We start from the raw sequence: 12,260 nt of genomic DNA, 5'->3' as shown, positions 1-12,260 counted from the left end.
TGTATGGGGCTGCAGTGATTGGCCCCTGGCCTCCTGACATTTTGCAAAAGTGGCCCCCGAGCTGAGAATCCCTGATGTTGTCTCTCTCCTGCAGACTGAATGCTCGGACATCATAGTGAACAAGAGATTTGGTGTTTCTCTGGGATTCCAGATGGTCGGAGGTCAGCGTGGAGGTTTGTTTTGAACCTCATCAGCTGGAGAAAGTGAAAAGCCAGCTCAGCGTGTCCTCGGGAATCAGTGTTGACGACATCTTTCTGTTGCGTGGGATCTGCCTCCTTCCCAAAGCTCATTTAGCATCATGGCCGGTAGAAACGTGACTGTCCCCTTCAATAATGTATTCCTGCAGGCCGCCAGTTTCTGCTTTCAGGTAATGTAGAGCGGATTGAAGTTATAAATGAGATATTTTTGTAGAAGCATTGGTGTCACTGAGGATGATAGCTATTAATTGCTTTCCAATACAACCGCTGTGCAGAAAGCCGATGCATTTGTTGAAATCCAAGGAAATCATTTTCTGGCTGGCAGTTGTGGGTTCTCTGCCAGGCAGCATGAAGCGAGCAGCTTTAATTTTAGCCTGGAACAGTTACAGTAAATAAAGTGTGCAGTCTGGCTTTTATAGGCTCATGTTTAGACTACAACTCCTCACACCTCCAGCTTCTACAAAGTACTCAAATTTAATTAGCTCATCCTCATATTATGTCTGTAATTGATTAAATGTGAGCCTCATTTACCCTGCTCACAGGTGGAAAAACCCTGTTCTGCTGTCAAAGTAGTGGATGCCATCCTCTCCAAAAGGACCCAAAACAACCTCGTAAGGCACCTGAAGTAGAAACTACGTATGGGGAGCTAATTAGTTTTCATAAATACACAATAAATAAGCAAAGGAACAATTACCTTACAGCAAGCATTTCCTGTTAGGTAGCAGACATAAACGCAGAAAAGCAGGGGTGTAAGTAAATATGAAGGTACAAGGTAGATTTATTAGTCGACTCCTCCTTTCACTCCAAAAGATGCAGCAGGATTTAAGGACAAATTTTTAGTTTCAATTTTTAAACTACATTTTTAAAAAAAACATCCTGGTATCCTTTTTTAAACTACGTTTAAAAACAATATTCAGAAATCTACCTTGAACCTTGATACACTTTGATTATTGCGATTTTATTTTCAAAAACACAGTTTGGATTTTTAATTAATAGTGTACATGAAAAAAAATTGTGGCAGTGCTTCATTTTGTGTTGTTTCATCCTTTGAATCCTGGAGCGACATTACTTTTCTAGTCTTGCTTTCAGATGCCTTTAAAGTATTTAAACCTTTGAACCCTCGGTTTTCCAAAATGTGTGAAAAAAGGCACCAAGCAACTTGGTAAGAAATGTTCAACAAACTGCGAGAAATTAGTAGATTTAGAAAACTTCTAGGTTAAAAAGAAAAAAAAAATCATAGTTACATGTTTGAAATTAGGTTATAGAATTATTAAATATTTTAAGAACTTTTCTCATGTCTTTTCCTTATTTTGTTTTTTTTTCTCAATATTTTTTAAATTTAAAACAATTTTTTTTACTCCTTTTCAGGTAATTTTCTTGTACTTTTACTTAACATCTAGCTAATTTTCTAGTTTCTTCTTTTTTTTTTTTTTTGCTCATTGCCTTCTTTTCATGTTTTTGAAAGAAATCAACCCAATTTGCTCACATTTCAAAGGGTTTAAACTCAAACTGCTAGATAGCCGTGCTGTAATCTTTTTCAGCCCTTTGACAACATATTACAGTATTACTATATATGGGAATATATTTAATCTTAACCCTTGTGTTGTATCCCCAGATTATTGCAAATACACAGCCCTCCGGCAAAGAAGTGTCATGTCAACAACCAGGGCTGCTGCTTTTACAGGTGGGAAAAATTGTTTGTTTTTTTTAAGAGATGAAACAGTTGAGTTTGTCTCATTTGCACATGATTTTTGTTGTAAGAAGCCGCTGGCCCCTGGGTGTTTTCGCATCATCTCATCTGGCCCTGTTCAAAAAAAGTTTGGACCCACGTCTTAGAGACATATTTACACACACAAGAGCATTCACAAACAGATGCCAAAATAAATGCACACAGGAAACCATTTGCACTATTCAATGTATAACTTATTTTTTTGTGATGCTTCACTTAAATGTGTTGACAAGTTTTCTATCCGGAGCCTGAATTCAAATGTTAATGTCAAAGGCCAAAATTGCCTGTGTGTATTTATGTGGTGTAAATAATTTGTTGTCACAAATATGATCATGAATATTTAAATACAGTTGCTGAATAAGTCCTGCAGAAAAAAGAAAAATCAGGCGATGTATGTCACTGCACGCTTATCTCCACATGGGGGCAATCATGTCATGTGAGTTTTATCTGCTTAAGCGCTCCAGTGAAAGAGGATGATTCATTATTTACATTTCTGTCTTTTGGTCATACTCATAACCTGCATGTTTAAGGTGTCAACTTTCCACCCGGGGTTAATTTGTCCAAACCACTCTGTGTGCTGTTAGACACACAACACATTACAGGCAAGACTAGCTACTCAGCTGAAAGGGCAGCGCTGGAGGAGATGCTCATTACCAAAGGTTAGATTTGTCACATCACACACACACACACACACATGCACACTCAAACACACCCAAACCTTTAATGAGGAGATGGACTGACAGTTCAAAAGACACTCCTCCTACCCTAAGAGGAAATCCTCTCATCCTCCCTTTGGGACAAAGTGAGCCACAGACCCACACCTGCTGTGACTGCTTAAATTAAATGTGGGAGATATTGCACTGACATTAAAGGAACGACAAACCAAAAAAGATGTAATTCCTTGTTTTACACCCATTGGCTTGTTTTAAGAGCCCAAAAGGAGAGATGGATGTTACCTGGTTGCCCACAACAACCACACTAAAGATGAATAAAAACAAGTTGATCTCATATTTTTTAAATTTTAGATAGAAAAAAGTATTCAGCAAAAGTGATGGAGATATGGACCTCATAAGAATATAAAATAATTGTTGTGTCTTAAAGGTCCCATATTGTAAAAAGTCAGATTTCTCTTTAAATCAAATGCAGGTAAAGGATTATATAAAAACTGTAAAAGTCAATCAAAATGCTCAATCCACAGAGAAATGCACAGTCTGTATTCAGAAACTGCTTTCAAACAAGCCGTTAGGACTTCTGTGCATTTGTGATGTCACAAATATACTAAACAGGCCGAATCACAACATTTATTTTACATGACTTACAGGTAGAAATCTGCTGGTTGGGATGCTTGATAGCTCACCTGGTAGAGTGTGCACCCCATGTAAAACGACTTTGTCGTCAGTTTAAGTATATGCTATATTTAGATTTTTTTTAATTATTTTTTTTTTAGATTTGAAGTCAAAACACCAGACTCCATTGAGACAACATCATAATACTTCAATAACGGCAGAGTTGCTGGTCTACCGCTGCTTCCATCAGCTGTTGTGTAAGGAAAAGCAGAGAAAATATTCAAATATAGTGTACACTTACACTTATAGATTTATTTTAAAGTGGCTAAAATATGATTTGCTGCAGCACAATCCACAACAGTATGTCAGTCACCTTCTGTGCCGGTAGATTTGGTTTATAAAAGATGTTAGCAAAGCAACACAGTTAAAAAAATAAGCACAACAGAAACATCAGATAGGTCCAACCACCATGTTTAACTCTATCTTTATCTGTTGCAACTAAAATGACAAAAGAAATAAACAAGTTGTGCTAACAAAACATTTATTTAAACAGAAATGGTGTTGTACTTGAACACCCCGTTGTTTTACACAGGTGCACTGACTTTTAATATTGCAGGTTTAAATCAGTTCAGTTCAAATGACTTTTTGGGGATGGAAAACAAATGTTTATATCACCAAAGCAAGTGTGAAATCTAAACCAAACATTTAAGTATGATAAGTAAATATCTACTAGACATTTTATGTCTCTGCTGATTGGGTAGCACATCTGATATACCTATCTAACAGGAGAAAACATTCCTCAAAGCCTGTTGCACAACAATTTTAAAAAAAAAAATTATTATTATTTATCCAGAATTATAGCAAAACAGTGCAAAACAGTTTGAGATTGACCAATCAGAGCAGACTGTGCTCCTTCAGGACGGGCCTTAAAAGGACAGGCCTTAAAACAGAGCATTTCAGACCAGATGGTGACTACAAGTGTATACAAAAACAGACAGTGTGAAAAAAATAACGTTTTTTTGAATATAAAAGCATGTAAACATGTTTTTGTGGAAACCCAAAAATGAAAGTACGATCCTGAAAATGATGATCATATGGGACCTTTAATGTGAGAGATACAACGGTAAGTGCAACAAAGTCACTTTAAACTCTTCAAACCTTAACAATATCAGTCTCCTAGGGAATAAAATTACCATTTTTCGTTATATATGCAACACTGGGGCTATGTGGGATATGCAGGATGGGTGGGTGTGTTTTGGGGTGGGTGCTGTGATGTAACAGGGGAGGTGGGGGGGTGGGGGCTTCTCTCTCTCCCCCATAGAGCGCAGCATGAGCGCTCCGCAGCAAAAGGATGTGTGAGCAGGCAGCGCGCTACTGTAGGGACGGAGTCCACAAACTGCTTAACAAAGAACAAGCCAAACTTCGAGCCCAAGAAAGCCGCGAGCAGCCGAAACCCGTAGCCGGTCAGGACAGCGAGTCCGCGACGGCAGCGCAGTCCGGAAACAGCGGCGCCCAGCCCGGTGGAATCGACGGGCTCGTCCGCTGGATCGTCACCAAAATGAGCGACAACAAGAACATCTCCAGCCGGGAGTACGCTTCCAGCAAGGAGGAGGTGGCCGTGGCTCAGGAGCAGTTCTTCGCCCCGGAGCCGCGGAGAGGCATCTCCGTGATTTTGGATGTGAGTATGGAGAGGCAGCGGTCAGCTTGGCAGGTTGGGTGGGAGGGTGTGCGGGATGAAGATATCCAGTGAGCAGTGCGTACGGACCGGTGCAGTGCGCACTTACGCACAGAAACGAGCTTACTATCTTCTGTCAAGGCTTGTAGCTCGAGCTCAGCAGAGCGGGTAATCTGCCTGATTAAAACTGACTCTCTGGCTCGCACGTGTCTGTCATTACCGTGCATTAACATGTTTTTCCTAGTTGCCCCATCCCAAAAAAAAAAAAAAAAAAATCCACACTACATTTGTTTTTTGACCAATCCTCCCTTATACCTTGTTCAGTTTGTGCACCTATTTTCCAAAGCAACACATAAGTCGCCACAAATTCAGGTCAGTGCAGTATAGCGTTACTTTTTGTGATCTGTCCGTTTAAAGAAAGTCCGACGCGCACCGCCGCACTTCTCCGCTCAGCAGCTACACCCATAAAGCAGCATCACTAAAGTCTGTAAGGATGCTTAAGGCAGTTTTATCACAACAATTTAATTATTAATGAAAATGCCTTACGATCACATTTTTTTTATTGATCTCGGTGTTACAGAGTGATGAGCTGATATTTCATGAGGCCAGCGGATAAACCTGTGCAGAGATGCAGTCGTTCTTTATTGGAGGTGCCAATTACGCAGCGCAGTGTCGATATAGGTCAACTCATCAATACTATTTGGTTCTTTTTTTTCTCTTTACCGCCCCACTAAAACTTTCCCCTGGAGATCAGCTGATGTTGCTTTTAATGCTTTAATAGAGAACAAAAGAAAAAAGTAGACCATGACCACGACCCAAATAAAGAAGGGGTCCAAAAGCGTTACAATTGGCCCCAGTGGTACCACCCACGACACAAGCTACCCTACAGTCAAGAAACAATGAAGCTAAGATTTGACAAATATATCAAATTTTAAACAACAAAATGGACATCAAAACTATCCACATTTAAATTCAAGGTAATTAAATGTAAAGGCAGTATGAGGAAAACACTTTTGATGAAAAAAATGCTTTTGTGCCTCAAAAATGAGTCTTGGGAGACAGACTCTGACAAGTATGAGATATCAGTTTGCCCTTTGGCAGGCAGAGAGGGATCATCACAGACTATATGTAGAGTTTCACGGTTCTGTCTCATTTCTGCTTGTAGCAATTTGAGATGTTACAGTTGCCCCCGATGTCCCCAGCCTGTCCAGACATGCAGTCTTTCTTTATTTGAAGTGTCAATTACGCAGCACAGTGTTGATTTAGGTCAACTCATCAATACTATTGGGTTCCTTTTTTCATCACCGGCCCACTAAGACTTTTCCCTCGAGATCAGCGGATGTTGCTTTTAATGCTTTACCAGAAAACAAAAGAAAAGTAGTTCAGTTTCTGCAGACCCTGACCACGACCCAAATAAAGAAGGGGTCCATGAAAAACTAATTATGATCAACACCAGAGGGCCGATGTATCCTAGTACCCTAGTAAACTAATTCTGTGTGTGTGTGTGTGTGTGTTTGTGAGTGTGTGCAGGGGTTGATAGGGCTCTTGCCAGTTTGCTGCTGATGTTTCCTCCCTCGACAGGAGGGCAGGGCTTCTTAACCCTTACTCTCTCTGACCTGTTTCTGATGTGAGACCCAGCTGGTGCGTATCATCACTGCGTTTCTGAAAGTTAGATTACAGGCATGAAATATTTTTTAAAAAATGTTGAATTTCTACATTTTCAAATTCAACCAGGTCAAACAAGCTCTTGGCCATTAGCTCTGTAGTGACAGAGATCGTGTTTCTAACAACGCATCCAGGCCATGCTCTGTTTGGCATACATAATCTGAATATGAATAAAAGGACAAAAAGTCAAGTCAGTTATTTTGAAAAACAGAAAAATTCTCTGTCAAATAGGGCTGAGACAGTTATAGTCCTCATTTTACCATAACCATTAAAACATGAGACACAAACATGGAAAGAAGGCAATGTGCAACTTAAGAAGAAATGGCCCCAAAATTAGCAATAAATTATTTAAAAATACAAGAAAATTACCAAGCAATAAAAAAAAAAAAAAACAGAAGTTAAAAAGACAACAAATTACCTGAACAAGTGCTTAGAAAATATATTAACTCCTTTAACATATTTTTATGAATATAATTATGATAATTAGAAATATAGTTTTCTGGACATTTTCCCCAAGCTTTTCAAAGATTATATTTCTAAATAATAATTTCTTTATTGCCAAGTTCCTCATTGCCTTTTGCCCCTGTTTTCGAAAGAACGTCAAACTTAAAAGCTTAATTAGTTCAAAAAAGGAGATGTCTAAGATGAAAATTGAGAACTTAGTAGTGCTTGGACAGATTGAATGCTGCAAAGTTAAAGTACCCAATTATCATAAATTACTGACCACAGAGGAGCTAATTTGTGGTAAAACATATCACTGAAATCTCTTTTTGAACTATCAGTAATGTTGATGGGATAATATTGACTCAGTAGACTGTGTTACCTTAATTATAAGACACAGATATGTATTGCGGCTCCAGAGAAACTTTTAAAACATATTTTTAGGCCAAAAATAGGTCGTCTTAGGTTGTCTAGTTTCATATGATACCAGTATCTTCATTCTGGTTTTAAAACTGAGCGAACTTCAGTGGATTTTACTTGCCAGTCTGATGAGCTCTTGTCACGTTCAGCTTCCACTGTAGTGATGTCTTGCAGGCAGCCTGTCACTCAAGCTGCCCTGCACTCAAATATGCGTACCTTTGGGCCTTAATAAAATGTAAACAGCATCATAATACAAATTCACCCCTGTACAGTTGTCATGAATGTTGAAATTAGCTATAGAGACAAAACAATATTTTGTACCAGGCTTTAGACATGTTTATTTCTGCTGTTTGGCGTTTAACATGGAGATCTGTGAGGATTTATCCTATTTTGGAGCCAGCTTCAAGTGGCCAATAGAGGAACTGCAGTTTTTGGCACTTATACATTGGCGTCATTTTTCAGCCTCAGAGGGTTGCCACTTGGTTTGAACCTGGACCTCACCATTTATCAGGGGGTTATCAGCTGACAAGTAAAAATATGTTTTAATTATTACTATAATTTTATTAATCATGTAAATACGTGTAGTTTGTAGGGGTGTACCGATCCATCAATTTGCATCGATATATTGATTAAATGAGCAACGATGACGCAACATCAACATCAACATCGTTTTTATCTTTTCTGGCCAAAAGCAAAGTAAGGAGTGGCAGCTTCTCCTGTGACCCACTGTGTTAAATGACATATAATATCGGCCCATATCGATCGCATGCCCCGAAATGCAATCGAAACAACCAATCGACCAATCTAACTGATGCCCTCAGCACCACAGATATCTGCTTTACTCACACCGTTTGGTCGATATACACTGCAAGCCGCGCTTTCTGACATCAGCAGTGAACTCTATCTGGCATTTTCTCTCCAGCTCACTTTTGCATTGGCTTGAACTTTGAAATGTTAATCGTTTTTGCCATTTTCCGATATTATTGACCCTAGCATTATTATCATGTTGAAGAAGTCCACACCACAGAGATTGAGTGTGTGTGTGTGTGTTGTGCGTCTGCAGGCAGCACTCTGCTCATTAGACCCTCTCTGCTCGCTTGTTTCTCATCCTTTGCTCTTTTCGTGTTCTCCTTCATCTTGCCCCTGACGCACCTTTCTTCCTGTTCTTTAAACTTCTTTCATCCTTTGTCCTCTCCCTCTCCCTCCTTCTCACCTTTTCTTCATATCTTTCTTGTCTTCCTCCTCATTCTTTCTCTTCAACTAGGCCAAGAAAACATCAATTCCTAATAAGGTTAGGAGATGGATGCAACAGCCTCACTCGCTCTGTCTCTGTCTTCTGTTTCTGTTTTGTTCAATCTTTTTCTCTCCTCTGCTGTCATTTTCCTCTCACTCCGTATTTCTGTTTCAACTCTATACACACACACATGTGCACACACACACCCCGCCTCCTCACCGCGACGCTTTCCATCCTCTCCGAGCCTGTCTGTCTCCAGCAGCTCCAGAGTTGGCTGTTTTCTGCGGAGTTGAGTGCGCCCCAGGGTGCAGCAGGAGAGCAGAACAATGCAGAACAGCTTGTCATTTGGAACGTCATGTGTCTCAGCAGTTAATGATTTTCACTTTGGCCTGTTCAGATGGCCGCATCACTGCCTGAATGCACGGCACACTCAAAAGTTTTACAAGCAGTACACTTGTAGAGTAAAGCTCTAGACTACTTTATGTACTTTTGTTTATGAACTTTTGTACATTACGAATAATAAGTTTGCAAGTTTTGTCATTTACATCCTGATGGTTTTGAACTGAAGTCGTGATTGTTGTTCACATTGTTGTGGAATAAGGGCAGCAACAAATAATCAATTACATTGTCTATCAATCCAAAATAGTCAAAAATGATTATTGTGTTTTCTTCAGCCCCTTCTCAATCTAAAGTTGTGACATACCACTGCTTTTGCAGTGCTTTTTGGCATAAGATCTTGATACCAAAAGCAATCTGTCACGTCCGTGTGATGCACCGCTGGACAGCGTCAGGTTGACTCAGTGCTGGTAATGACATAATATAAGATGCAAAAAAGTCCCTATTAGGTAGGCAGGTGGGAGCGGCGGTGGATGGATCCAACAAATCCCAGACTTTCATGCAGGAGTCCAGTGTTTGCTTCCTGTCTGAGTGTGATGTTTTTTTCTGCACCTTACCATATGCCTCTTTTGCCTAACCCTAACCATCCGTCCCAGCATGTTTGTTTGTTGACATCCCGACGTTGGTTGCCGTGTTCTTTTGTTGACTAACCATAACCACGTGCAGCTTAATCCCTCCAAGTGCTTGTGTTCAGACTTTTTTTCTGGTGAATGGAGCACAGGTGAAACTCAAGAGTTATTTTTATCCCTCAGAAGCAGTTTGAGTTGCAGCATGGATAACTGATAAGGTCAGAGCTGATCAGATGGATGGATGAGAGGAGGAGCTGCTGCGTAGTGACCAAAAGTATACTTTTAGTTCCAGCAGAATGAATTGCTTCACTTTCACTGCTCCTGGTGTTCTTCTGCTCCGTCTGTGCCCAGAGTGTGCTCTGTGCTACGAGAGTGTGGTGCCGTGAATAACTGAACAGTGTATGTATTCCAACAGTGCTCCTAATGAAAAATCCAGATCCAAAAATAGAAAATTTAATCATGGCAGCATGAGTTTTGATAATGCTGAGCCGCCACAAATGATTTAATGTGTTGGAAATCCTGCAACCAGCAGTCCAGTACCCAACAATCTCCTATTTACTGTCAAGAAAAGCATCAAATCCTTTCAGAGAATGTTTGGCATTTTGCTTGAGAAACAACTCAGTTAGCAAAATAGTTGCAGAGTAATTGTATCTTGGTCCACTGATGGATTAATCATTTCATCTTTACTTGAAGTATAAATGTGTTAGTCAGAGATTGAGTTTAAACAGTTCAACACTGAAAAAACGAGTCTCCTCTAAAGACCTTTTTCTGACAGTTTCATACATTTTTAGGTGAGAATTCATATAAGATCTGCTCCAGTCCTGTTCTCAAGTGTGTTGGAAAGGAATCTATGTACTTCACAGACTTCCACATCCTGTCTGGAGATAAGTTGAAGAGATAACCCACTGAAAATCTTCAGAGTGCCACCCACTCATCCCCTGTAGGTTGGAAAAACGCCGATTAAAGTTGTCAGTTTTGTCCTTCCCAAGAACAATTACAGCTACAACAGCCTACTGGTGACAGGTTTCTCAGGAAAAAAAAGTATCCAAAGAAACTTCTTAAAACACGCCCATGCAGCATAACCCACTTCTCCTCAATCCATCCGAATGTACACTGTGTTTCAAGTAAAAGGCTGTTTTTGGCAAAACATGACTAAATACTTGCTCATGATTAACGTGACTGATGCATGGATGCATTATACACCCACACACTAGCTGCATGCTTCTCCCTCTTACTTTCTGTACATCCCATCTTTTGCACCCCCCTCACCTTGTCTCTCTCTCTGTCTTCCACCTGTCATTGTGCTGTCTCCTGGCAGTTGTAAGCAGAAACGGTTTACATCACACTCCGAAACACTGATGAAAGGACCAGACCTGCCACTTCTGATTCCATAGGGGAAAGAAGCTCTCACTGAAGCTATAAATTAGCTCCCAGAATCCCGTGTGTTCACACATGCATTAAACATGGTGCACACATAAACAGAAAATAGTCCTCTATCAGCTGCGTGCAGCGACTTTGTTCTGTGTGTGTGTATATAATTGTGAGTTTCATCCTCTGCCACAACAATGACATATTCAGTTCCGTGGCTCCTAACAAGTCTTACGACACCCCAGTGCATTTTATCTGGTTACTCTCTGTGTGTGCTGTACCGGCTGCACAGAAATGTTTGGTCTTCCATTCAATTTGTTAGCCTATTTGCACTTATTCTCCCACTGTTTTTTTTTTTTTTTGCTGCAAAGAATTGGTTATTTTGTTCTACTTTTAAAAAGCACCACATTATAGCCAGATATCTTACTCTGATGTTCAGTATTCAGTCTTCTTCAAAAGAAAATGTGACAGTTTTCTGGAAAAGATGACAGAATAGTTTGATTTCATTCAGAAATGATACACCATACCAAACATTCAAAGAATTTTGTGGGTGTAAGACCTTTGAGAAACCAGTTATTTGAACCTAAAGCTGATCTGACTTAAATTAGGTTTTCACACTGAGCAACTTTATTAGAATAGAGCAGTTGTGTTTGACTGATTTTACTGCCAAATCCAAGTTCAAGTCTTAGTGGAGCCTTTTGTGTGAAATGAAAGCAAAAATGTTACCTTTTTTCTGAGTAAGGGTTTTTTCATTCAAGAAGTCTGAAACAGGGCATAAGGACCATGCTGGTAATAAATGTCCACATGATGCTTTTGTTGCACTTAAAATGAATTGGCAAGGTATATAATGCCCACCTGAGAATGTTGTAGGGAAGTCGCCATTGCATTTGGCTGTTTCTATCTCAAATATAAAGTCATCAGGTGAACAGATGATTCTAAATCCAAGTCTACTGAAGGATCACCTTCAGCCAAATGGAGAAACTACTTTTTTGTCCTTTTTTTTCACTTCAATACAATACGTGGCATGTCTTTATGAGGATGTGAATGGTATGTGCTTGTCTGACCCAGGCTCCATGTTGTAATGGACTCTGAATCCAAAGAACCAAGGTCCGTTCTTGTATTTTTGTATTTTTATTTTTGTATTTCCCAGCTCTTATTGTGCACTTTGATCCCCACTAATTTCTGCAACACCCTGTCACTTATGAGATAAAATAATGGAAAAAGGCATTTGGAATTATTTGTAGCCATTGTAGAAGATGTGCATTTATCCATCTTTTGCA

At 39.7% G+C, this 12,260-nt stretch overlaps 1 protein-coding gene across 1 annotated transcript in view; it reads left to right on the top strand.

Moving 5' to 3' along the window:
* The first annotated feature begins 4,561 nt into the window (after positions 1–4,561).
* The window catches only part of necab2 (N-terminal EF-hand calcium binding protein 2), a 141,264-nt gene continuing 133,565 nt past the window's right edge, over positions 4,562–12,260 (top strand). The window contains exon 1 of the mRNA XM_042496124.1: positions 4,562–4,890. Within this exon, the coding sequence (XP_042352058.1) occupies positions 4,564–4,890 (327 nt within the window). The 5' untranslated portion in view covers positions 4,562–4,563. The remainder of the gene's footprint in view (positions 4,891–12,260) is intronic.

Source organism: Plectropomus leopardus, chromosome 11 (assembly GCF_008729295.1).
Source record: "Plectropomus leopardus isolate mb chromosome 11, YSFRI_Pleo_2.0, whole genome shotgun sequence".
Classification (NCBI taxonomy): Eukaryota; Metazoa; Chordata; class Actinopteri; order Perciformes; family Serranidae; genus Plectropomus; species Plectropomus leopardus.
This window is presented reverse-complemented; position numbering and strand designations above follow the sequence as displayed.